Source organism: Mytilus trossulus, chromosome 12, assembly GCF_036588685.1.
Source record: "Mytilus trossulus isolate FHL-02 chromosome 12, PNRI_Mtr1.1.1.hap1, whole genome shotgun sequence".
Lineage (NCBI taxonomy): Eukaryota > Metazoa > Mollusca > Bivalvia > Mytilida > Mytilidae > Mytilus > Mytilus trossulus.
In genome coordinates, this window is record NC_086384.1 from 1218088 (window position 1) to 1245806 (window position 27719).

The following is a 27719-nucleotide window of genomic DNA, read 5'->3' on the forward strand; positions in this document are numbered from 1 at the left end:
TCTTTGTTGATCAACTTTTTTTACAGGAATTATGTCAATGAAATTTATTGTATTTATAAATCCTAACAATAATTCTGAATTAACTGTAATTGAGTCCCTGTGAAGTAGTTTTAGATAGATGTGGTGGTTGTTATCTTTTCAAGTATATTTCAGGATGTACTTAAGTGAGGTTTTGGAATTTGTGTCAAATGTTTGGACTCCTTGGTGTTTTTCCATACAATACAATGTAAAAGATTTTGCCCCATAACACCCATTTATTTTTTCATATAAGACTTAAAATAGCTCATGAAAGATTTGTTTTGATACCCAAATAATAATAATGCAAATTCTTAGGTAAAAGTCTGAGTTAGCCTTTTCCTGCCATATTTTAAATCTCAAATATCTTGAAAAGGAGTTTCATGACCTATCAATATTTTAGCTTATCTTTTTCCTTAATTGATGCTCTACCAGCTTACAGTATCAATTTTAGTTTCTTAATTTTTACCTAACCTCACCTAAGTACATTCTTAATAACATTTTTGTCATTTGTGACATGGAAATCATTTTCATTTATACTGTTATAATCCTGGGAGTGATTGTATACAGCTTTATTTTCATAGGAAAATCATTGTCATTTAATTTGTTATAATATTGAGTGTGATGTGATATTGTAAAATGAGTAATTGATGCATGGTGATATTACACCTCAAAGGTGATGTAACATGATAATAGGAAACTCATTGAGTGTGTCAGTGACATTGTCGTAGTATTATATGTGTTATATCATTGACATTGTAATGGTATGATGTGACATTGTCATGGTGTGTCAGTGACATTGTCATTGCATTATATGTGTTATATCATTGACATTGTAATGGTATGATGTGACATTGTCATGGTGTGTCAGTGACATTGTCATTGCATTATATGTGTTATATCATTGACATTGTAATGGTGTGATGTTACATTGTCATGGTGTGTCAGTGACATTGTCATAGTATTATATGTGTTATATCATTGACATTATCATAGTATTATATGTGTTATATCATTGACATTGTCATGGTGTGATGTGACATTGTAATATTAATGACATTGTTATACTTTTGGGTGTGATTGTCATATGTGACATTGTAATATTAATAAGTTTGTTAGTAATACAGTTATTATTGTATTTAACCTTTGACATTGTAGGTTATATGTATGAATGTGATAGAAGTGACAATGTTATTGTTATGAATGAGTGTTGGGCAGCAGATATTTTTGTTGGAAGCATATTATGTTGGCGTAAGCAATCATTTTTTTATGGTATCTTGTTATGAATGATTATGTATGATTGTTATTATATTCTGTGATAGATTTATGTACTTTAGGGGCAGAATATTAAATGTGGGATCCTTCTAACGTAATTAAATATTTGTCTGACTTAATAAAATATTTATTTATATAATGATGTGTCTTTCAGTTCCTTCAGAAGGATAAATCGACGGTATGGTAGTCATTTTCAGAATTAATAAACGATCGTATGGTAGTCATTTTCAGTATTATAAATCAACGGTATGGTAGTCATTTTCAGAATTATTAAAAGATGGTATGGTAGTTATTTTAAGTATTATTGATCGATGGTATGGTAGTCATTTTCAGTATTATAAATTGACGGTATGGTAGTCATTTTCAGAATTATTAAACGATGGTATGGTAGTTATTTTAAGTATTATTGATCGATGGTATGGATAATGATTGCCAATGAGACAACTATCCACAAAAGACCAAAATGACACAAACATTAACAATTATAGGTCACCGTATGGCCTTCAACAATGAGCAAAGCCCATACCGCATATATGTCAGTTTCAGAATTGTTAATTGATAGTATTTGCCTTAAAAAGTTCCATGTCAAATATCACAGTCCTGAATACAGAAACTGGGTATAGATTAAGACAACAGTACTTACTTGAAATGTTTTGCCTCCTTTTCTGATCATGATTTAATTTATGTTTAAAGACTCAAACAGATTTATGTAAATGACAAGGTAAGATCAGATGGAACCCTGACAGACATGTGAACAATTCAATCATTTTATGGGGACTTGGTGGCTGAGTGGTCTAAGTAGTTACTACAGTAATCACTAGCCAGTCAACTCTGAGGTTGTGAGTTTGAACCTGGTTTGTGCAGGTGGACTTGACTTCAATCTTAATTGACCAGGTCTGTTTTTTTAATTTCCAAAGTCAGTGGGTATCTCCGCTTCCTTCACCAATAAAAACTTACCACCACGAAATAGCTCAAAAGCAATGAAGTGTTATTAAAACACCAAAAATCAAAATCAATCAATCATTTCATACATTAAAAAGAGTTGGCCTATATCATTTATAGTATCTTATATAAAAAAAATCCGGACAACTAGATAAAGTATGGGTGATAGAAATTAAAAAATATGTCAGATGAACCCTGCCAGACAGTTTCTTCACCATACAATAAAAATAAATAGCTGACCTACTGCATATAGTATCTGATATGCAAAACACCATAAAAGAGGGAGGAAAGATACCAGAGTAACATTAAAATAAAGGCAACAGTAGTATACCGATGTTTAAACTCATAAAACTCATAAATCAAAAAATATAATTGACAACCCCAAGAAAAAAGATAAACAGACAAACACAAAATAGAAAACGTAAGATTTTAAAATCAACATGAACCCCACCAGAAACCCAGGTATTCTTGTGTCCCGGAAGGGTAAGCAGATCCTGCACCACATGTGTCACTCATGTGAGTACAAACTCTGTATTTAGTCCTATATGTTATGACAATTTTGTGAAAAGTGGACATGATTGTAGTTACAACATTAGGACCCTATCCGCTATCATAGATCTGTGAAACTGAAATTCCATATAGGTCAACCAACTCCTGATGGCGTCTGTAAAATTTAAAAATGAAATGAATTTGTCTTCAACATGAAAAGTAAAAAATATTTATGGGCATATTTTGGTTGTTACTATTTGTAGTATTCAAGATAAGAAAATAGCACCCATCATTATACTTATTGTCTGATTCAGTTATAGTACAATATTATTATAGTCCGACTGTGTGGGACGAATTTGTTTTAGGCCGAGTTTGTTATGGGCCGAAATTGGAGAGAGAAGAAGTTATCTCCCCTTCGTGTACAATGGCTGGAGAAGTTGTTGTCGATGCCTTACCTTATTTTGACCAAGGATATGACGAACCAGGTGTTAGGGAAGCCGTAAGTTTGATCAACGATAACATAGACTACCTTTCATGCATTCATGGAGCTGCTTTATATTTAATACAACTAAGAATTACCTCCCCAAGTTAAAACTTCATACACGTGAGAACACAACTATTTATTTTATGCAGTAAAATTTAAAAAGTTTGTGTATGATACATGTATATATCTTTAGCTTAGGAAGTAATTAAATTCTACAGCTCAGTCGGTACATGTACGACCCTGTATTTGTTACACAGAGGTCCCATTGGAGCAATTTTGTAATGAATTTTATCCTCTCTGCAGACTGGGTTACAAATGTACACTAGCGCACAACTAAAAACCACTGTAAATTCCGAGTCATAACACTTATACCCTAGATAGAATTCTGCCCTTATTGAGAACCCTTGAATTTAATTTATAATCTGTGTAAATCATATACACTGTAACAACATGAACAAATCATAATTGTTTTTAAGGAATACACCTTATCGCTATTTAGTCCATTCCTGGAAAAACAGTCATTTATACAACTTCCTGTTTAGGTCACGCGGGCCGAAAAGGGAGGTCCTCAGCAGTGAGCTGAGGGAGGAAAAACTTTAGAAAGTTATCATCAAGGAACTTTGATATAGTATGATCCACCTTTTTCGAAATTAAAATTGAATTAAAAAAAATATTTTGTTTGAAGTATTTACAGTAGTTTAAACAGAACTCATTAAAAAGTATCATGCATGGTGAATTGTTTAAACAGGGTCCCAGATAGCTTCAACTGGATGAAAAAGTTGTGTAATTTTAGAACTTATCCGGAATGGAATAAACAGCGATAAGGTGTATAAAGTCTAGGCATAAATTTTGTGCGTCTCATTATATGTGTTGTGTTACTTAATTTTAGGCTCTTGCTTTGGTTGATGAAGAAACAAGAAGATACAGACCTACAAAGAATTATCTAGAATACTTACCTGCTCCTAACTATCTCCAGTTTGAGGTAATTACAATAATCAGTCCGAGATTACTCTGACGGCTGTTTTGCCAGACAAGCTGGGGCCATGGGACGTCAGAGCTTGTCCCATATCAAAAAGTTGATATTTCCCCACCCAAAATAGATGCGTGGCTTCGTCGCTTCTGGTGTTGCATACCTGCCAACTTTTGAAAATGCCCATGGGGGTTTTAGCCCGCGACAACAATTTCAAAGGTTACAATTCTTTGCGACGACTATTTTTCGCGTGCTGTTTTATGGTCTAGAAAAAGTGTCATTTTTGTAAGATGAGCTTACATGTCTTTTTCTTAAGTTTATTTGCATGATTCTAGTTATTATATCAGCAGAAAATATGAACATGTAGCTGTAGGACCAGGAATTATTTTCAGGTGTAAGGATACTAAATAGTTGTTTACTTTTCAAATTTAAAATTATCCACAAAGATTAAGCACCTTTATCATATTGGGAACAACACCTAGGGATACCTCCTCAATGTTAGGACATTAAAAACCACTTTGTAAGTACAAATGAGCACACATTCATATTATTTGAAGAAAATTTTCCCAAAGGACTATACATCTTATGATCTATCTGGTATTATATGGTCAACACATGTCCAAGAAGTTTGATATGTTCTTGGCCTTATATCTTCTTAAAAATTTAAAATAATTGGAGCCTTCATTTAGAAAAGCTGTTCCAAATATAATGTCAGAATTTCCCAGTTTTAAGTTAATAAATCTACATTTTTCTTTTGTATTTTTTACAAGAGTAAAATTTACAAGGGATTCCTCATGTTGATGTTGGGGGGGGGGGGGGGGGGGGGAGGTTCCATGTGAAAAATAATGAACAGTACATTATACTTTAAATGATTTGGCAATTTAATTGAATTCATAAATAACATTATGTTACAGCATGTGTAATGTCAATAAATTAGTGAATAAACTACTCTTTATTATCTTTATGGTAGTACTGCATCATTGAAGTTTGTCAATCAGCCATCCTTTTATTTTTATTCTGTTTAAGAACCTCCTTGCAGTTGAAAAGTCATTTGCCATGTACACAATTTTACATTTCTGACCAAACAGAGGAATACAACTCAAGTTCAATAATTAGCATGTTAAAATAATCTTGAGAGAAAACGTTTTTGATTGGCTGATTAATTTGATTATGAGAAACATGCAATTTGATTGGCTGAACACAAATGTCCTCTATTGTACACAGTTCAAAATCGGGAACAACAATGTTTTTCGTGTAGATTTTCACCAAATCGTGTTTTAGAGGGTTTTTCAGGAACACGATCGTGCAATCGTGACAAAGGGTCAAAATCGTGTAGTACACGCCTAAATCGTGAAAGTTGGCAGGTATGGAGTTGACTGAAATTGTAGCTGAGAAGCATCCATTTTTTTTTTAAATTTAGATTATCTATTCAATACTAACATGTCTAAAGAACATTGCAAACAAACATACAAAAAGAACAGAAGTGATAGGTCAATATTTCAAGAATATGTATGATTTAATTTTCTTTGCTGCTTTTAAATAAATACATAGTTTTACTGTTGGATTAACAATGTGGGTGGCTCAGTGCAATGAATTAAGATACTTTTACTTTGGCCATGAATAGTAATAATTAGGTTAAAGTTGTATTCGAAAAGATTATTTGGTGGACAAGGTAAAATACAGTGATATTCATCTCCAACATTCATATTGCAAGTAATAAAAGCCCCTCTAACAGGCTTTGTATGTGCAGCATTAGTGAAAGGAGCATGACATAAGAGATACATTGATTAACTTTTGATGGCTCATTGTATATTCATGTTTCTTCAAGCAAACATTTTGTTTTCAGTCACTTTATAAAAATGTTTTATTTGTTTTTCAGACAGAGATAATGAAAACAGAGTATGAAAGAATGCAGTCACGGTTACCTATGGATATGCTGAACATGAAAAGGTTTACATTTTGTTTTAATAAAATTTTCATTTAATGTATATTAAAACAAGAATGTTTCCAAAGTACACTGATGCCCCATTCGCATTATCATTTTCCATGTTCAATGGACCATGAAATTGGGTGAAAAATCTAATTTGGCACGAAAAGTAGAAAGATCAACCTTTAGGGAACATGTGTACTATGTTTTAAGTTGATTGGACTATAACTTCATCAAAAACTACCTTGACCCAAAACTTTAACCTGAAACTCGAACTTTCATTTTCTATGTTCAGTGGACCGTGAAATTGGGGTCAAAAGTCTAATTTGGCTTTGAAATAAGAAAGTTCATATCCTAAGGAACATGTGTTCATAAGTTATAAATCGTTTGGACTTCAACTTCATCAAAAACTACCGTAACCAAAAACTTTAACATGAAGTAGGAACAGAGGGATGGACAGACAGACGGAAGCACAGACCAGAAAACATAATGTCCCTCTACTATTGTAGGTGGGGCATACAAAATATTAAGAATATCCAATAAGAAATGTTAATGTCTTTGTTAAGGCTATGAATGTAATTGAAACTAGCGGTTGAATACACACACTACAGACTCCAATGATTAAGTCTAAACCAACATCTTCATGCAGTATTCTTTTAAAACCTTTTTATATTTTCACAGGTGACAATTCAGACTGTTTTGTTTTATTTTTTCCACGTTATTCCCTGGTAATTAAACCCAATCCAGAGCCTCATATATTTAAGGAATGAGTGTAATTATTTTTCTGTCTATCATGTCTATGAAGAAATACGTCAAAAAGGGGATGCACACTGAATAGCCTGCTTAGCAAGTTTGACCACATTTTTGATATTCTTTCAAATAGACTGAAAAATAATATGAGGCAGGCATTACCTGTAAATGGGGACGAAGTCTGTACGAATTATTTTTTTGTAACTTAAATTTATGTTAAAAAAAAGAAACGGAAATACTGTAACGTTTCCGATTTTGGTTCTGTTGTTAGGGATTTTAGTTGTGACGTTATTTAAGTTATGACATCATATGCAATGTAAACAAAGAAATGCTATCATTAGGTAACGTTTTTTCATATCAAGGAATTATTAAAAATGAAATTGGTATATTGCGTTCCTTCCTATTTATAATAGACTGGTAAATATATATTTTACTTAAAGATTCATACAAACAAAACCGGAAAAAGGAAGTACATTGTAGGTTTCTGCGCAGGTCCGGGATTTCAAAACATGACATAAAAAAATTGAATGATTTTGAGTTCATTAGTACAATGAAAAATTCGGGAAATTTTCCCGAGGTTTTTTTTTTATTGAATTTTCTACTGTTATTGGGGACTTTGTCCCCATATTACAGTCATTCCTTATAATTTAATTCTAAATTCAAACTTAAGCTGGAGTAAATTATGAAAAAAACATTGATGATGTCACGGTTACATGACAAAATTATGTCTATGAGCTGATAGACAGAACATTGTCAGCCAATCAGAAGACTATTTACATCCAAAATTGAATTATTAGCTAATAATAGTTTTATATACCAATTGTTCTAAGGTAGGAACTGCATGAAAAGCAGATAATTATTTGTTATTATTTGTTCTCAGGTATGAACTTCCTCCACCTCCAGCAGGAAAGATGACAGATATATCTGCCTGGAATGAGGCTGTAGAGAACTCACAAGCACAGTTAGAACATCAATCTCTAAGGTATAACAAAGGACTGACCAAATTCCAGACGTAAAACAAGGCACTTACATGATATCAGTATTATTAGTACTCTCTATTTAAAATCTGATTACTGAAATAGAAGTTCACTTTTTTAGGCAATATAGTTCTCTTTGTAAAGCTCAGAAATAACCATTGTAAATTGTGACAATGTTAAAAGGTTCAAGCAGGCTTTCAAACAGAGGTTATTTTTATTGAGATTTTTTAAGGTGTGATTTTCATCTTTCTGTTTAGTATATGCTTCTGTCATAAGCTGTTGAAATGTTTTATTTTGCAGTTTAACTGTTTTTGTTTGTTTTTTGTTTTTTTGTATGAACTGTCGACCATTTTGATAAGAGTGGTAAACTATCATAAAAACTTGTAATCTTTAAATCACAAATATGAACTGGTAATGTAATATTAAAATTTATATGAACAACTTTATGACCTTGGGATTGAAGGTCATTTAGGGAAGTGTAAGAATAATCTCATAATTAATATCCATTAAGGTGGTACCTAACACTACAGGGAGATAACTCTGTAAAGTCAGCTAAACTTTTTAATTACATTGTGTTGTAAAGGAAATGTTAAGCTTCTCAATGATCAAAATTGGTGTTTGTCAAACTGCTATATAACCAGTGTAATTTTTCTGACTAAACGGTTGGTTAGAGGGTCAAAGTAAATACATTGTCCAAATTTTATGAAAATTAAACAAGCCAAATTAATTTTAGTGAAAGTGTTAAGTACCACCTTAAGTATGTATGGTAAATGAAGTTTTGTTCAGTAATGAAAGTTAAATACATATGTAGAATCCATGGAACTTAACAAGTATGATTAAGTCTTATTATGTCAAAAATTTTATTCTCCAGAATATTGAATTTAGAACTATTGTCAGAATATGGTTCGAATGCTTGGAAATCTTACAATACAGTGTTATCCCAGATGGTGGAACAAGCAACAAAACAGTTACAAGAACTCAGGTTTGTATTGTCGATATAAAATAAGGAGATGTGATATGATTACCAATCAAGCAACTATCCACCAAAGTTCAAATGAAGTGGATTTAACTGTTATAGGCAACTGTACAGTCTTCAACAATGACAGCTATAGAGTATAGTCTGCTATAAAAGACTCTTGACAGGAAAAGTATGAAAAAAAATCATTATTCAATTGAGAAAACTAATGGCCTAATTTATGACAAAATAGCTGATTTCATGAAAAACATATATGATGGACAAGAACCAACAACAACCATTGAATAACAGGCTCCTGACCTGGGACAGACACACATAGAATTTGGCAGGATAAATAAGTAAATTAGACCATGACCCTCCCCTAACCTTGAACAATTATGTTTGCTTGACATCAATATAGAAAGGTTTATGTAAAAAAAAAAAGAAAGAATTTACAAATAGGATAATAAAAAAACAATATGTTGAAGAAAAACAGACTTCATCATGATGGTGAAAGAAAAAAGATAAACAGTAAATAAAATACACCTAAAAAAATAAAGATTGAGCAACAGGAAGGCCAACCTTCACAGAACACTAAAGATTTAAAAAGAGAAACCCCCTTAAAACTGGTGATAGGGGTTAGTGGGGATGAGTATGAATTTATCTGCTGAAGATTGGTCATAAGTTAACACTCCACAATTGAAACTGACATTATTAATTGTTAAGTTCATTGTAAAATGTGTTGCATTAATTGTGCTAAAGATTAATCTCTTTAGGAACAAAGTTCAAAGCTTATTGTAATGGATATGAGCATTCACACTGAAAATACAGGAATGAGTAAAAATATCCTTTTCAAAGTTCTCTAACCAGTAAGGGGACCAAGCCAGGAGTCGTGTAAGTAAGTATATTCCAAAAGTTATCTTCCCATAGAACAGTAAATAAGATATGTTTTTAAATGAGATAAACTTTTTTTTTGTATCATACAGGAAGAAGATACAGGAAATAAATTGGCAAAGAAAGAATGAACAAACTCAGGCTGGGGGTAAACTGAAAGAATTAGAAGAAAGGTAATTTGAATAACCAATTTATTCATTGTAAGTATTTATGAGTTTGCTTTTTTCTTAGCTTTGAAAATAGGAAGATAAAGCTGGGCTTGCTGGTGATTTTCGTGGTATTGTTGAGATGAGAAAATAGCAATAAAACTATATTTTCAATTAAAAATTTCCCTATTTTTCATAAGAATCTCTCTTGTACTCCTCAGAAAGACTTTTGTTATATGATTTAAATATTTATCTTTGGAAAGATAATACCAGGAAAGATGTCTGAGTAGTTTTTCCTTAACCCTTTCACCGATTGCTGCCCAGACAGAAGCTTCTCTGAGACGATGGCTTCCCTGGCTTCTATTACTCAAGTGGGAGATATTCATAATAAATGTCAATAAAAACTTGTTTGTAGTTATTTGTGTATTTATTTCATTCACTATCATCATGTTCACAGTTTTGTTCATGTTTTGATATTTTTTTTCTTCATAAAATATTCAAATTTTCAAATTTTCGGCATTATTTTGGTGAAATTCTCAAAATTCTGCTCTTTGACCCCAAATCGTAATTTTTTAACCCAAAATGGCAAAATTTTGAAAAAAAATTATGAGGCTGTACAAATTCCTCACCCTGAAAGATGTCCATTCCAAGTGTTTTGTTCATAAAACGACATTTTATGTCAAAAAAGTATACTATTTGGCTTTAATTCTTCCATATTCTTTCCCAAAAAATGTTCCCTCATTTCAAATTCTCGTAATTTCCGTAAATTTCCTCTGATTTTGACACATTTTCAACAAACGGAAGCGCCATGTTTACAGTTTCGTCTGGGTATTCATCAAAGAAAGATAACTCATGTTTGCACTGTTTTAAGAGGGAAACATAAAAGAGGTATTCCGATCCTGGTAAAACTGACTCATCCTCAGCTGTCTGAAGCGTGAATCCCGGTGAACCGGGACTCATCAGCGAAAGGGTTAAAGTTCTATCTCTGTACACAATTTTGAACAAATTTATGCATCCAATTTTAAAGATACTCAACAGGTATTCTACGAAAAACTGCTTTAAAGATGATTTGATAGTTACTGAATAACAATAAACAAAGAAATTCCTTTGATGTTCTAAAAATCAGTTCAATGATATCTTAACATATAAAGTATGACTTGTTTCATTTCAGTTGGGTAGGACTGGTCAGTAAAAATTATGAGATAGAAAGAGCCTGTGTAGAAATTGAAAGAGAGATAGAAGAAATGGAACAGAAAAGAGCAAAAAAGGTAAGAAAACATAAAAGCAAATTTTACTTCCGTGGTATCAGAAGTTTAAAATAAGAAACTGAATGAAACCAAGAAGTTGTTTTTATTTATAGATAGAAATTCAATTCCCTTAAACATATAATTTTTTCTTAAGTATATTTTGAGAAATACACAAAAATTACTTTGAATTCTGTGATTTTAACAAGTTCTTTACACGATGGAAGATAACCAGACAATAAAATGTGCAATTCAGGGGAGATAATTTGACTTAATATTGTAGGAAATGTAAAACCGTCTTTTTTTTTAGTGAACTTAAACTTAAATCTATTAATCCAATTGATTCTGTGAAAATGCAATAATATGCAATCTGACATGCTAGTTATGGTACTGATTTATTGTTATCTTGATTCATAATTTTAACAGCAGCAAACATTGTCTATTGTATCAGTCCTAATCATATCCAGTTTTAAGGTGGAGAACCTCTCTCTACTAGACTGTATTCCTGAAAACTTTTTATCAGTTTTTAGAAGAAAATTCATGTATTTGTTTATATTGTTATTTCAGGCAAAAAGATAGAGAAAAGCTAGAAAATGGAGTGACGTCCTATGGAAAACAGATTTGATAAGTATCTCCGAAAATCATGACATTTACTGCATAGCAGTGAAAAATTACACTGACATTTCCTGAACTTGCCATGATTTTTAAATATGTAGAGATTTAAGATGATTGTTGAACTGGAAGATCAATGAAGATTTGTAATACTATTGTAGAAAAGTGAACATGGATATACAATCTACATGATCAGAATAAATGGACATAATAAGACTGGGCATCTAATGTCAGTAAATGAGAGTTGTGTGAATGTGTATATTAGATATTTTATGTGAACATGGAAGATGAGTAAATGAAATGTTTTCATTCAGAAGTACTGTGTGTTGCCATTCATCATGTCATACATTATCATTAAAAAATTGTAATATCACACATTTATAATTAATTGAATTGTGTCAAAGTTGCTATCTACTTAGTAATTACTATTTCTACATATAAACAGTCATTCCATATTTCAAACAATGGACTATAACTTCATTAGATCTCATATTCAAACACCAATAGTTTTCTAAAGTCATATCTGTAACTATTCCTACTTTGATCTATTATGGTTTAATGACAAATTATGACTTGAATGGAGATTTGTCTCCTTGGCACTCATACAACATTTTCTTATATCTATCTACATGTAGATAATACATATACCTAAATAAATTCTTATATTCAAACAGATAGTTTACATAGAAAGTATCTGTAATGAGTTTTAGACATTACTAATACTTAAATGTTCTCTTAAATTCAAACACAATGTTCCAATGCCATATCTATAAATAGTCCTAGATACTAGTAATAGTATATATATTTTATTAGGGGCATGCCAGCTGAAGGATGTCTACGGGTGCGGGAGTTTCTCGCTACATTAATGACCCGTTGGTGGCCTTCAGCTGTCGTCTGGTCTATGGTTGGGTTGTTATTGCTTTGACACATTCCCCATTTCCTTTCTCAATTTTACTAGATAATGAGTATACCTTACCATGGTCTTTTATTCAAACAGATTGTTTCCAGAGGACGAATCTATAATGAGATCTAGACACTACTTATACCTGACTGTGGTCTTCTACCCAAACTCAAGATAGTTTAGTTATGAAATATCTATTGAACATGCTAACAAAAATATCATACTCCAAGGAAATTCAAAATGACAAATCCGTAAGCAAATATCAAAATCAAAAGCTAAAATGCATCAAACCCATTCGTTTGATGCATTTTAGCTTTTGATTTTGATATTTGCTTACGGATTTGTCATAGTTTAGTTTAAAAATATTTGTTTATAGTGGATTGGGAAACAAGTTTTGCAACTTATATTAATCCCTTTCCACTTTGCGGGTGCGAGTGCTGCCTTGTAGCGGCATTAGCCTACTCTTTTTCGAAATCTACAAGGGTGTCTTTAACGTGCAAAAGATATGGCTCTCTCTTAACACGGGTCAGCCATTTATCGTCCCCTTCCGACGGACTATCATCGTTTCTTTAAGACCATACTCGCAAATGGTGTCAAGGGAGAGCCTAAAATTGACTTCCTGAAATTTTCATCCCAAACGGGAATCGAACCAGGAACTGTCATATACCTGACTTGGTACAAGACAGGTATTTTCTTATGTAAAAAAGATCAAACCTGGTTTCATAGCTAGCTAAACCTCTCAGCTTATAAGACAGCGATATAAAACCAATTATATTGACAATGATGAGTGAACAAAACAAACAGACATATGTTTAAATGTCGAAAACAAGGATACATCAGTCAACATTGAGTTATAATCGTAATCACTACTAAACACACTCATATGTCAGCAAAGAAAACCAACAAGGCATATAGGCCAAGTACATAATCAAAAATGAAAGACAAGAATACACAAATTTACCTTAGCACAATAACACAGTGAGGAGATATATATGTACCGAGACACGTCAAATGGGTATTACTAGAAATATACTAAATAGTAAAAGTAATAATTAAATAATAAAAGAGAAAAAGAAAAGATTATTATAGTCCTAGACTATAATTATACCTGAATGTTCTCTGAAACTCAGGTGCAGATAGTATTCACCGAGCGCATACCTATATTATATTTTTTTTGTAATTGTGAACTGTTGTAAAGGAGTAGGTCCAGTGAGGTCCGGTTACGCGCGTCTGGCGTATAAAATTATAATCCTGGTACTTTTGATAACTATTTGGCCTAAAATTTTATGTTCATCTAACACTGTTTAAACACCTAAGCGTCTATTTCAATTGATTCAATTAGTATATGTGATTGATTTTAGCTGATTAAGTCATTAAATAGTTATCAAAGGTACCAGGATTAAAATTTAGTACGCCAGACAAACCCTCCGATTCAACCAAAAATATGAAAAATCTATCAAATATTCAAAAAATTGTCACTTTTCAGATGGTTTTTGTCAAAGATGAAAGTGGCCGCATCCGTGTTCATCCTCAACCTTTATGTATATCCTGTATTATCATTAAATACAACTTACATTTCAATATTATGAATGAACACGAATGCGGCCACTTTCGTTTTACACGAAAACCGTATAAAATTTAACTAAAATGCTAAAATTGTGAAGATTTCAGTAATTTAGCATGACTTAATGATGTTAGTTCTCGATATATGTGCATTGTTTTGTAAAAAACAGACCATATTTGTGTAGCAAAAGCATTTTACTTTCCAATAAATAGCTCAAGGATTACATTTTCACAATTTTGCAAAACTGCCATATTTTGGGGCCAAAATGGGGTCTTACTGAATCTACTCCTTTATTTTAGGTGTTCGTTGTTATTCTGTGGTTTACAATGTCGTTTATTTGTGTATTCCATTGTCCTGAGTGTTATGCATTTATTTGAATTGTATTCAAGTCACGTTATGCTGTCATTTTTTCGGCATTTTTAACCTTGCCATATAAGCAGCAAGTTTGACTAGCCATAAAACCACGTTCAACCCAATATTTTTTCTTAAAATGTCCTTTACCAAGTCAAGAAATTGGCAGATGATATCAAATAGTTCGTTCTATGAATGTAAGCGGTGTATTTTTTTGTAGCAGGTCAGTATTTCTACTGTTCTTTTGTTTTATTCTTAGAGTTGACGTGTTTCCCTCAGTTTTGGCTTGTGACCAGGATTTGTTTCAGTCAATCTATTTATGACTAATGAAAGCACCGGTATTCTATTAAAAAATGTATCTATAATTCGTCAAAGAAAATAAATATCCATGAGAACTCTCTCATATTCCAACAAAGATAGTTTACGGAGGACATATATTGGATCAGTTCTGAAACATAATTAATCTCGTGTGGGAACTAATATTTCAACACACATATCTATAATAAGTCCTAAACAATAACTTTACATTAAAGCATATTTATATTCCAAAATATATAGTTTACAGATGATATCAAAGACAATATGCTGTTTTACTCAATTACAAATAATTTCAATTGCATTGTATTAAAAAGTTTTTATTTGTATGATAAAAAACTGAATATATATATAAAATTGTTATTCACTTTTACGTAATTGGCACAGACAATGCTTTGAATTAAACAATCGATATTATAAGCATAGAAAGAGTAAACAATAGTGTAATGCTATGCCTCAGATTTATCGAATCCGATGTTAAAGTCCGTTTACAGTGGTCTTTATTTTGTCCCACACATGAGGCATACGCCATAACATGAGGAATATAACTCTGCTCGTGTGTACCAGTCAACAAGTGAGCCATTGGACCTCTGGCATAAATGGGAATGTCCTCACCGGCATGGGTTTCTGAAGACATATACACAGCACTGGTCTGTCTGTAGTCGATATCTCCTGAAATTAATAATTATAGTTAACTTGAAAACAATGTCTAGCTCTACAAGCTACTAACGAGTGTAAATTTCAAAGATACTGTATGTTTATATATGTGAAAGTAGGATCCGTGTAATATAAACTAAACAACTATTTCCATTTACAGTTTTCAAAATTTCAGCTGGCTTCCCGAAGGATGCAGTGAAGATTGAACTTTTTTCGGAAAGTTTAAACATTCCCATTACAAAACACTAGGTTTGATAATACAGTATATGAAAAATTATGTGTGACATAGCATGGACAGATTTATTTCCCTTTTAAGTTGCTACAAATATATTTGATCTTGCACAGAATCTTTACTTTTAAAACCCCCTTTTATCATCATATCATTACGTCAAATATGCCTTGATATGTCCTGTTTGTATCGTTCATGTATTTCTCCGTAAGAATATCGGGCATATTATGACACTATTGTTAGATTTCTTTGCCAGATATAATTGACAATTTGTTGAAATTGTTATGCAGCTGTGTTCCTCGGTGCATGGTTGTAGCGTATTTGATATAAAGCAAAGAAACCCATTCAAACCTGTGCAAATGTTATGTAGTTTTTTGGATTAAATTGATGAGAGCAATATGAAGACCTTTATCATCGGCGCCTGTCCAATACTCATCCGCCAACCATTTCATGCTTAACATTAAGGAACAACTCTAAATTCTTCAGATTGCTTTGTTTTAATGAGTAAAATTTTAGTTTGACTGTCCTGTACCAAGTCAGGAATATGACAATTGTTGTCCATTCGTTTGATGTGTTTTATCATTTGATTTTGCCATTTGATTAGGGACTTTCCGTTTTGAAATTTCCTCGGAGTTCAGTTTTTTTTATAGATTTTACTTGTTTTGTATCTTTCGCCCCTCTTTTAGTTTAAACAATCGTACCTCCATTTTCTTATCAAATTTCTCATTGTTTATTATTTCCCTTTTTTATTTACTTTCATTCCACCAAATGTAACAAATCCACTTTGTATTATTGAACTTACTTGTATTCACTCCTGTTAGATTTTCCCTTTGAACCCTGCCATTTCCATATACAAGAGATGTATATGGCATGCCGTCGTCGGCCAAGTCGTTTTCCACCAGACCTGTAAACATTAATTTAAAATGACCAAGATGTCGTTCTATCAACTCCCCATTTGTTTTTGCTAAAATTAATGTCCTGTCAAAATTCAAAAATACTGCAGTTTTATCAAATAGTTTATTTCTATGGATGTTAGCGTTAAACTCTGTTTTAGTCTGTAGCCCGTTTTTTTCTCAATCGAGTTATCACTTTTGTATGAATATTATTTTTACTGTTAAGACTGTTTCTGCCTATATCCATTTGACGTGGCTCTGTACTTATACTTCCTATCATTGTGTTATTGTGCTATGGTTAATTTTTGTATTGTTGATTTTAATTTTTTTTTCAATATATATGTGCCTTGTGTTTCTTTGTTACATATCAGACGTTGCTCTGTACTTATACATCCCGTCTGTGTTACATATTTGTTTGTTTTTATAAATATTAAGATTATAAATCAATGATGACTGCTGTACCCAAGTTTTTGATATTTTTACCTACTAGTATTATGTTTTGTTCACACGTAATTGTCAATATCATGGAACTTAATGCGACTTGTCATACAAGTGAGAGGTTTAGCTAACTATAAAACCAGTATGAAAATGTCTGTACCAAGTTAGGAATATGGCAGTTATTATCAATTCCTTTGATGTGTTTGAGCTTTTGAATTTGAAGTTTGATTACGGACTTTCTGTTTTGAATTTTCCTTAGTGTTTTGTATTTTTGTTATTTAACACCGGTATACTATTGTTGCCTTTACCTACCTTACACAATTTATTTTAAAACCCTTACAACGGAATATAGGTTTTGAATCTGAGGCACATTGAAAATATTGATTATCAGCAACCTCATACAGGAGAAGCAATTCTTACAAGAAAATGGGACGGAAATGTGTACCGAACAGTAAAATCACGACAAGATGGACACAGGTTAAAGTATAACGATCAGTTGATACAAGATAAGACGTTCATCAAGACGGACACAAGTAAACCAGTGTATACCCTCCTTTTGAGAAGAGCTATGGATTTTTTTTACTCACAAACCAAGAGGGACAACTCTAATCGACTTTATGTACACTTTATCGACGCGCTATTATACCAAGTATATCATTTCCTCGTGTTGGATAACCTCCCATGGCAAATACATGTGAATGGTCAGCAGTCACCACTACCAATGTGTCCCGTTCTGACGTCATATCAATAGCCGACGACACAGCCTTATCAAACATTACAGTTTCTTCCAAAGCCAACCGACCACGAGTTCCATGATGACCATGATCTATTCGCCCACCTGAAAACCAACAATTCATAGGACTGAAATGCTTTTCTTGCAGAAACTTCTTCGGTTATGTACGTTATTAAAAATTGAAACATTTTGCGTGCCTAATATATAATTAGTTATCAAAGGTACCAGGATTATAATTTAGAACACCAGACGCGCGTTTCGTCTACATAAGACTCATCAGTGACGGTCATATCAAAATATTAATAAAGCCAAACAATTACAAAGTTGAAGAGCATTGAGGATCCCAAATTCCAAAACTTTTTGCCAAATACGGGTAAGGTTATTTATTCCTAGGTGGAGTTACTTAGGTTTTTCAAAGAATCAAAGTTTTGTAAGCAGAAAATTAAAAAAAAAGACCATATAATTGATATTCATGTCAACACCGAAGTGATGACTACTGGGCTGGTGATAACCTCTTGCACGAAACGTCCACCAGCAGTGGCAACGACCTAGTGGTGTAAATAGTTACAAAAGGTACCAAGATTATAATTTAGTACGCCAGACGCGTAAAATATAAGATTTATGTTGAAATTGTAGAGTGAAAAATTGAATATTTTAGTTGAAACAAAATATCTATCGAAGTTATCTTTCAATTAAAAGCATTGTATCATAATATGAATCCGTTTTTGGTTATTATAATGAAAAATCATAAAAAAAAAGCACCATATGAACGGTTTGTTAAAAGTTATGCTAATTGAATGCAAACGTTCATTTGTTTAAATTGAAATTGTCTTTTTTATTTTAACTTTCTATACAGTAGTTGTAAAACTTTAAAAATCTAAACAATTGACATTAAAATTTTTAAATATTTGAAGTTCTTTAGAATTTACAAAATGTCGATAGTCTGAAAGTAAAGACCAGAAAATAACAGGGGAACTTATTACGTCTTTACAACATACCTTCAACTAGTAGAAAATATCCATTTGTGTTTCTCCTAAGAATCTCTAGAGCTTTTACTGTCATCTCTTGTAAAGATGGTTCTCCATTGGAAGTTTTATCTCGGAAATGCTCATATTGCATATGGGATGGTTCAAACAGACCTTTACAAATATAATATATGCAAAATATTTATAGTTATAATTTTATTGTGAAATTGTCATTGTCGAATTATTAATCTTATTTTATAAGGTTGTTTCGTAAAACGTTTTTTTTTATATCTCTACATAATTATACATTATGTATTAGTTACCGTGTGCATACCAATTTAATTCGGTTTGTTGATAAAAAATAAAGATAATTTACAATTGTATATATTGAAACAAATAAAAAAAGAGGATAATGGAATTAGTTCTTAATTATTATTCATAACTGTTGATGTTGTCCTTTGGTTTTTATGAGTATTTGTTTACTCCTTGGTGTTGATTGTTATTGTCTTATCAACACAATAAGATAGAAATGAGATGTGGTAAGAGTGACAATGAGAAAACTTTCTATTTAAGACACACTTTGTAAAAGGTAAACAATCATTAGTTTATGGCCTTCAATACGAAGCATTGGCTCACATTGAACAGCAAGTGTAGAGGACATCAGAATGACTAGTGTGAACACATTCAAACAGGTAATTAAAACTTAAACATACAAAACGAGAAACGAGGAAACATATAAACCATATCAACAAACGACAACTACTGAACAACAGGTTCCTGACTAAGAATTTGTGCCAACAAAAAATGTGGGTTTAAACGTTTCAACAGGCACCAATCTTCGCTCTAACATGACACAGTAGTGTAACAGATTCATGTAAACCTATAGATATAAGGATGACTGTGAATTCCAATTAATGCCTTTATGCATTCTGACGATTATGTAAAATGTAAAATTGTAAAATATTGCTAATGAAATAAACTATACCAGAGGTGGATCCAGGATATATTACATTTTCACTTATCTATTGTTTAGTGTCTTTATTTCTATACTATAAGACAAGTGTAAACATATTTTTCCTTTTGTCTTTGAAGGATAGATGTTCGATCTTATGACGGTAAAATAGATCACAAAAACAAACATATTAGCACGCAATCAATAGTGTCAATGAGACAGCATTCCTATGACAACAGTTACACAAAGACATCAAAGAGTCAACTTCCTTTTTGAGTCAAATGCAGAGTTAACAGGTCACAAAGTACCTTCAAAACAAAATTTAGCGCTTTAGAACCAGGTTGAGTCCATCATTTTCTACATTTGAAAATGCCTGTACCAAGTCAGGAATATGACAATTCTTGTTCACTCGTTTTTGATGCATTTTGTTATTTGATTTTGCCATGAGATTATGGACTTTCCGAATTGATTTTCCTCTGAGTTCAGTATTTTTGTGATTTTACTTTTTATTGATAAAATGAAACATACCCAAGACAAAGTCTGTATTATCTGGATTAATAGCATCGAACTCCTCTTTATTCCAAGCGTATACATGGGTTTTATTTCTCTTTTGTTTATCTTGTATCCATTCCTGAAAATAACATATGTATGTATCTCGAATAAAAAATACTTAAGAACTTAATACAAAGTCAAGGCAATTGTAATCGCTTTGTCAATAACCAAACAAAACCTGTATCAATGATTGACGAGGGACATTTGTTGCCTCTAAATAAGATTACTTAGTCATATATTGTTATTACATGTATCCTATATATTCATAGATTTTATTCACAATAACAATCAAAACCAAGGAGTAAACAAAGACTCACAAAACCAAAGGACATTTACATCAACAGTTAGAAATAATAAATACGAAACAACGCGAACTCAACTAAAAACCGGGAGTGAAATCAGGTGCTCCGGAAGGGTAAGCATTTCCTGCACCGTATACGGCACCAGTCGTGTTATTTCTTTGTTCAGTTCAGTAATGATGGAAAATTATTATGACTGAGGAAGAATGTCAGATATGGTTTCTGACACACTTTTGTCTTAATGGCCAACCAGCTCATGATGGCGACCGTAAAATTTCTTGAGTGATGACCTTGATTTGATTGATTCGTAGCCCTGTCTTAGCAATTTTTGAGAAAGCGGTATTCCTCGTTCAACAAAACCAACGTACTTTGAGCTAGCTCTAGAGTAACATATCAATTGAGACACATTTACTCCATATGCTAGAACATACTTAAACGAACCTAACCGACAATGATTAAAGACACAAGCAATTGGTGTTTGATGCTTTAACTAGCAAGATTTTCTTACATTGAGTGATTTAAGTATTAGCAACTACCTATATGTTTATCCCCTACTCACAAAAACGTTTTGCTCACATTCTTTACCTGAGCACCTGAGATCACCCCTAGTTTTTGGTGGGGTTCGTGTTGTTTATTCTTAAGTTTTCTATGTTGTGTCATGTGTACTATTGTTTGTCTGTTTTTTCATTTTCATTTTTAGCCATGACGTTGTCAGTATATTTTCGATTTATGAGTTTGACTGTCCCTCTGGTATCGTTCGTCCCTCTTTTACATAATGAATCGTTTTTACATTTTATTGAAATTTTACTTATATAAAGACATTGACATGTAAAACATGAAGAAAATATAACACAGTCAAATATCGAATATACGTTAAATGGGTTCAATAGAAGCATTATATGTATATCTTATAAATAAGAATAAATAAAACAAGTGATTTTTTTTCAGAACCAGTGCTTGTGAAACTTACCCTGTTGGGACCGAAGATCATCAATTGAGATATATATTGAATGTTTCTCTTGATCCAATTTAACGAAAACTTTTTTCTGTTCTTGTTGCATGTTGTTCATCAAAATGGAGAGTTTTTGTCGTTAGAAATTTGAAAATGATTGTTATTTACTCATGTTACTAGATATTTGAGGTCATAATGATTGAGTGAAAGTCTTAAAAATTGGTATTCCCACTTAAAAATTGCAAATATTTAGTGGAGAAACATTTCTTTGTTCCAAGACCTCAATAAAGTATATGAATAACCGTATCATTATATTCAAAATTAAAATTTAAAAAGTATTCAATGCTTACCTGCACAAGACTGGTATCCCGTCTTTGGTAGCTGGTGAAATCAGTTCCTGATTCGGGGTCTGTTTCATTTTTTGATAGAAAGAAGCGCCTTCCACCACCCAATATTACCTAAAACGATGATCACGGATGTCATTCGGTATATCGGGAAACATGATCGTGAAGGAGTTACCCTTACGGTGGTCAAGTAAAGTGCGATTAAATCGTGAAAGCTTTGATACAGCATCGTGAATGAAACTTACAATCGATTTAATGAATGATTCATTAAATTTACCCAAAAAATAGAACTGTCTGTCAAAATGGTTTATCATTATTATCAGTTTCTGGACAAATCAAGATTTAAGAGTACACCATTTTTACAAAACAACAAAAGACATATGCCTCCTCGACATTTTAATAAAATTAACGGTACCAATTTTCTTGCACCAGATGCGCATTTCGACAATACATGTCTCTTCAGTGATGCTCGTGGCCAAAATATTTGAAATTTAAAGCTTATATAAAAGATGAAGAGCTATAAATCCAAAAGGTCCAAAAAGTATAGCCAAATTCGTGAAAGGAATCAGAGCTTTGCATGAGGGAGATACATTCCTTAATTTATAATAATTTTATATGTAAACAAAAAAAAATTGTTTTCATAATTCGGATGACTTATCAAATTTTATTTATATGAACATGTCATTTTATTTTAATGATTCAAATGGGTCTTAAAGTCAATTTGTGCTAGCATAATAAGATATTTCACAAAGACTGAAATAAGGGGCATACAGTTTCCAATTTTATACACTTATGTATAAAAAAGAAGATATGGTATGATTGCCAATGAAACAACTATCCACAAAAGACCAAAATGACACAAACATTAACAATTATAGGTCACCATAAGGCCTTCAACAATGAACAAAGCTCATACCGCATATAGTCAGCTATAAAAGGCCCCGATAAGACAATGTAAAACAATTCAAAACTTATATACTTGTATTACATAAATTTGTGTTGCGCCTTCTGTGTTTTCTCATAAAGTACTGCATATTTTCTTTACAGTATTAGTGAGTTGAAAGACATACTTTTTTTCCGAATATGTTCGACGTTCTGAATAAACATGATAAACTCATCTTAGACACCAGGGCTAAATTTTGTATATACGCCATACGCGTGTTTCGTCAACATAACATTCATCAGTGAAAACACAGGAGATTTTCACAGATTTTGAAGAAATAACGATAAATTACATTAACGATCCGGTCGAGATGCCGTTAGATATCCATTTACGATTATTTTTCTCGATAAACCGAATAACAGACGTTATGTTATCAATATGACCTTTAAGAATGAAAGTTCAAAAGAGTCACAGGAAGCAGAAAGAACATATCATGTTTAATTTTGCAGGGGTGGTAATTGATAAGAAGAAGAAGATGTTTTAAATGTGAATGACTTGTAAATTGTTTAAAGATCTTTTAATTGTACTTTGAAAATGAAGATAAATAACATTCGTATGAACATGAATAGCATACTGAGATTTGAGGCATGTATGTCAATAGGATAGCAACCAAATGACATTAACAAATGTAATTTAATGAAATCAAAAACAATAAAAGATATGCTACTAACACTTGATTCGGCAAATAACCAATTACATTACGATGACAACCACAGAGAATGTAATATTATGAACACGCGATTACGTGTAAATCGATGTTAGAATTATCTTCGGTAACATGCTGCTTTTCAAAACTTTTCTGTAGGTTCTGTGTTAATGTGCCAATTAAATTTGCATTTGAGAAGAACTGCTCGATTGTTACAATAAACATAAACTACATTTAGATAACAGTATTTTTCATTCCCTTTTTTTTCAGTTTCACAATGGAATTTTCAAACCTTTTCATCAACTATTTTTAACAGCTTGCTGTTTTTCTTTTCTATATCTTGAACATGTATTGATACGTATGGGAATGAAGTCTAATAAATCTTATTTTCAAAACAACGATAAATGAACATCTATTAAATACAATGAAATTCAAATCTTTAACCTGAATATCTGGATTGTCCTTTATCAACTGATGAGCAATATCAGTGCAACCTTTTTGTGTGCTATCTAGGCTGGTATCCCCTTCCCAGGAACGCCTTGGTGCGTGTGCATATGCAGCTGCAGGAGTCGCATGGGTAACTCTTGTGGTAGTAACTAATCCAACTGATTTTCCTTCAGCCAGAGACCAGTCTAAGATCGACGTCACTTCCGCTCCTTGAACTGTCGAACAGTTGGAATATTGAACATTATCGTCTACTCCTACTGTACCGGCCTTTGATTTAACACCACAGAGGAATGCTGTGGCAGTTCCAGCAGAATCTGGTACCTGTTGGTCTGTATTATACGTCTGTACAAACCAAGAATACAACAACATTGTAACCTGTATTTCAGTTTTATCAGCATGACGGGAACGATTTAAAGCAGATGATAAACATCGTCAAACTATATAAATTATTCTTTACATTTTTTGACAATTGAGATGTTTTTGAGCATCATATTTTTGCATTTGATTACGGACTTTCGATTTGAATTTTCCTCGGAGTTTGGTAATTTTTTGTATCTTACTTATTACATATAGTCATCTGATCTGTAATTTTCCCAATTATAACCGATTCCGGACACAAAATGATTCCGTATTGTTATATTTTGACCGAGTGAAAGGGAGCAACTATTAAACTACAAAATGGGTGGTATGTTTTTTTTTGTCTGAGTCAGATTTTCTTTCGTTTTTCGACACCATCAATCAAAACTATTTTTTTTGTCATTTAATTGACCGCAATCTTTTTCTTCTTCGTTTAACTGGTGATCCGAACACTGTTCAGGAAGAAGCCCCCCCCTTTTGGAGTTAAATGGTCATTCCCTAATGGGATATACTTGCCCTGTAGATCAGTTAGTGTTCGCGCCTTTTGAGGTTCATGCGCTTCCCTCAATTTAGCTTGTTGTTCTTTATTTGTCTTTTGAATCGCTTAATGGACTTTGAACATTGATAAAAGAGAGACAAAAGATACCAGAGGGACAGTCAAATCATAAATCGAAATTAAACTGACAACGTCATGGCTAAAAACGAAAAAAAAACCCACCCAAACTATAGTACACATGAAACAACATAGAACACTACAGAATGAGCAACACGAACACTACCAAAAACTATCTCAGGTGCTCATGAAGGGTGAGCAGATCCTGATCAACATGTGGCACCAGTCGTGTTGCTAATTTGATAACAAATACGGTAAATAGTATAATTCGGTAGGTCACTTTCATGAAAGGGACGATTATTGCAGTTACGACGTAAGGAACATATCCGATATCATTTGTGAAACGGTTATTCCATAACGGTCAACCAGCTCGTTAAGGCGTCCATAAAATTCACGAAAAGATGATTTTAACTTCACCATTTGGAACTCTTGGTTTAATAGCTTCTTTGTGAGAAGCAACCCTCTATCAAGAAAATCATGATAAGAAATACAAGCCCGGGAATATCGTATCAATTGGGAGATAGATACTCCGTATGCAGGCGTTGCTGGAACTACAACTACTGTCTTTATTTACATGTAACTTTATGATTTAAAATACATTTTTGAATTGAGATCACGTGAGATAAGATGTGATGTTAAGAGAAATGGTTCCTACCTTTATGAACCCTGTGTATGGGAATTTTTCAAACGTCATTTCCGCTTCCTCTCCTGTCTGTCCATTCAACTGTCCTTTGTAAATCCGTGCAGCCGTAACAGTAGATATTCCCATACCATCTCCCAAGAACATTATCACATTTTTGGCAGCGTTTGTGTTCCGTAGATAAGAAAGTCGTTGATTTAAATCATCTTGAGCTTGATTTCTCCAATAATTCGCATCTAAACAGTAAAAAGTTAGGATGCCGTTTCTTTAAAAATTCCATATAAATAAGTTTTAAATTTTCGACTTAGAATGGCATAAGCATGGCGAGTGATGTGTAGGGAGCAGGAGACACTGACACTGACCTGTCGAAGCATCTGGTCTGCCTCCATTATGATTCACATGTTATTGTCTGTTTTTCTTTTTTATTGTATATTCTAGAAGGATCTGTGAGATTTAATCATCGATAAACTATTCTACTTCTAATTCATTCACAATTATCGTGAAGCATTAATTTTTGAATATTGTTGGTTTGTTTGTCTGAAGAAATTGTATAACTAAAACTTCATCAGACATAAGTTTACTAGAGAATGGATTCACAAAACGCGTTTTCTCTCCAGTAACATCATACTACAAGCTCGTGAATTATTTTTCACAAAGGAAGTTTGCGATGAAAGTTAAATAAAATAAATGTGAAGCATTTATTCTGCAGTAACGCCATACTACAAGATTATGAATTATTTTTCATAGAGTACGTTTGCGGTAAAAAGTTAAATCAAATAAATGCGAATATATTGATAGAAAAATATTGTACTGTATTGGGACCTGATTTAGATATTAACATACCTTCAACTGTTTTTGTTACGGGGTTTCCGAAAGTTGCAGACAACAGTAAAATCTACAATTATAAAACAGATACCTATTAAATAATTCTAGTGCGCTTTGTGCGCTTTTCCTCCACAAGTCTCTTCAGTGGCGCTAGAATAAAAGCAGTCATTTGAATTACGATGTTGACCTTTTGTCTTAAAGCTCCTGAGGTATGAATAAATCCTTAGAAGTTTTTGTTTTTACTATTCCTATACATAAGGTACATACATAAAAGCGCGTCGGACGCAATAAATTTACAATTTTCTGATAAAAACAACAGTAGTATACGCTGTTCGAAAATCATAAATCGATTCTTTTTTAGAACATTAAATAAAATTTCCTAATATAAAGCGTATATAGTACATAGCTCTGCACGAGTTTTCCCAGAACATTATATAATAATACACCTCGCAGAAATCTCACAGCATACGCTATGACAGAAAGAAAAAAAAAACTAATTTTGATAGAAAGACAAAACTAACCAGATAAAGGTACAGTCGATCATTGCTGACACCGCATGCCATATCAAATGTGAACCTATTAACAAATTCTAAATCATGTTCATGTTTCGTCCTTATACATGTAACACAGGTTTAATGTCAAGTACAAGGTATTCTCAAATCTTTTTGTGTTAACTTGAAAATCGACATATATTTTATTATGTATTGAATATTAAAGAACATTTTATCTATTACGCGTTTACTTTTTCGGTTTGAAAATAAATTAACTCGTGTATTTAAAGTCTAGTCCAAACATTAAAGTGTGATATTATTTACATTCATAAACTTGAATTTATGTCAGTTAATAAACGTCTTAAATAAATAAAGGTTCGTTGATGGTTTATTTGTAAGATGCATTTATTATTGAATACAGTACAAAACAAAACAAACGGAATTTGTATGACGTAACCATTTGTATAGTAAGAGAAAAACTTAGAGTCTATATAAAAAATGCATTTGTATAAGTTCTAATATTTTGACACCAGTGATCGGTTGAATTGTGAATTTGCTAAATAATTTCTTTTATAAAGCAAATGTGTTTTTGCACGTTCAAAAATGAAAAAGGAGAGAATCAGGGTATTGCGACGAAAGACCTATAAAATCTTCATTGTTTATTAATTGGACAAGAACATTGTGTTAAATATAACATGCATAAAGGCAACAGTAGTATCTCGTGATCAAAAGTCATAAATCCATTGAGAAAAAAACAAATCCTAGTTACAAACCAAAACCAATAATACAATTGAAAAAGGAAATGGGTAATGTGTCAAAGCAACACCAACCCGACCATAGAGCAGACAACAGCCGAAGTTTATCTATGACTCATCCGCATATAACTTTTATCTATTTTTTTAGAGCTTTAATTAAACTATGAGTACTCTTAT

General features: G+C 32.3%; 2 protein-coding genes across 2 annotated transcripts; one reads left to right on the plus strand and one right to left on the minus strand.

Annotated features, from left to right (window-relative positions):
- The first annotated feature begins 3105 nt into the window (after positions 1-3105).
- Positions 3106-11871, plus strand: LOC134692975 (pre-mRNA-splicing factor SPF27-like). Its single transcript, XM_063553644.1, has 8 exons — positions 3106-3220; positions 4095-4187; positions 6055-6125; positions 7733-7834; positions 8701-8811; positions 9771-9851; positions 10996-11092; positions 11636-11871. The coding sequence occupies exons 1-8, from the start codon at positions 3146-3148 to the stop codon at positions 11645-11647; spliced, it is 642 nt and encodes a 213-aa protein (XP_063409714.1). The 5' UTR covers positions 3106-3145; the 3' UTR covers positions 11648-11871.
- Positions 11872-15211: 3340 nt separating this feature from the next.
- On the minus strand, positions 15212-26935 carry LOC134693537 (alkaline phosphatase-like). The gene is made up of 10 exons (XM_063554375.1): positions 26818-26935; positions 26315-26366; positions 25487-25707; positions 23859-24203; positions 21832-21939; positions 20207-20309; positions 18760-18900; positions 17675-17866; positions 16500-16601; positions 15212-15483 (listed from the first exon to the last, which is right to left on the minus strand). The coding sequence occupies exons 1-10, from the start codon at positions 26857-26859 to the stop codon at positions 15212-15214; spliced, it is 1578 nt and encodes a 525-aa protein (XP_063410445.1). The 5' UTR covers positions 26860-26935.
- Between the last annotated feature and the right edge of the window lie 784 nt (positions 26936-27719).

What these genes read in the sequence shown, in the direction of transcription:
- LOC134692975 (XM_063553644.1), top strand. Translation starts at nt 3,146, where the DNA reads ATGGCTGGAGAAGTTGTTGTCGATGCCTTACCTTATTTTGACCAAGGA. An exon ending in AACCAGGTGTTAGGGAAGCC is followed by an intron (nt 3,221 to 4,094) that starts GTAAGTTTGATC and finishes ACTTAATTTTAG; the next exon opens with GCTCTTGCTTTGGTTGATGA. An exon ending in CTGAAAGAATTAGAAGAAAG is followed by an intron (nt 9,852 to 10,995) that starts GTAATTTGAATA and finishes GTTTCATTTCAG; the next exon opens with TTGGGTAGGACTGGTCAGTA.
- LOC134693537 (XM_063554375.1), bottom strand. Translation starts at nt 26,859, where the DNA reads ATGGCATGCGGTGTCAGCAATGATCGACTGTACCTTTATCTG. An exon ending in ATCGACTGTACCTTTATCTG is followed by an intron (nt 26,367 to 26,817) that starts GTTAGTTTTGTC and finishes TTATAATTGTAG; the next exon opens with ATTTTACTGTTGTCTGCAAC. An exon ending in ATATTTTCTACTAGTTGAAG is followed by an intron (nt 17,867 to 18,759) that starts GTATGTTGTAAA and finishes GTTGGTTTTCAG; the next exon opens with GTGGGCGAATAGATCATGGT.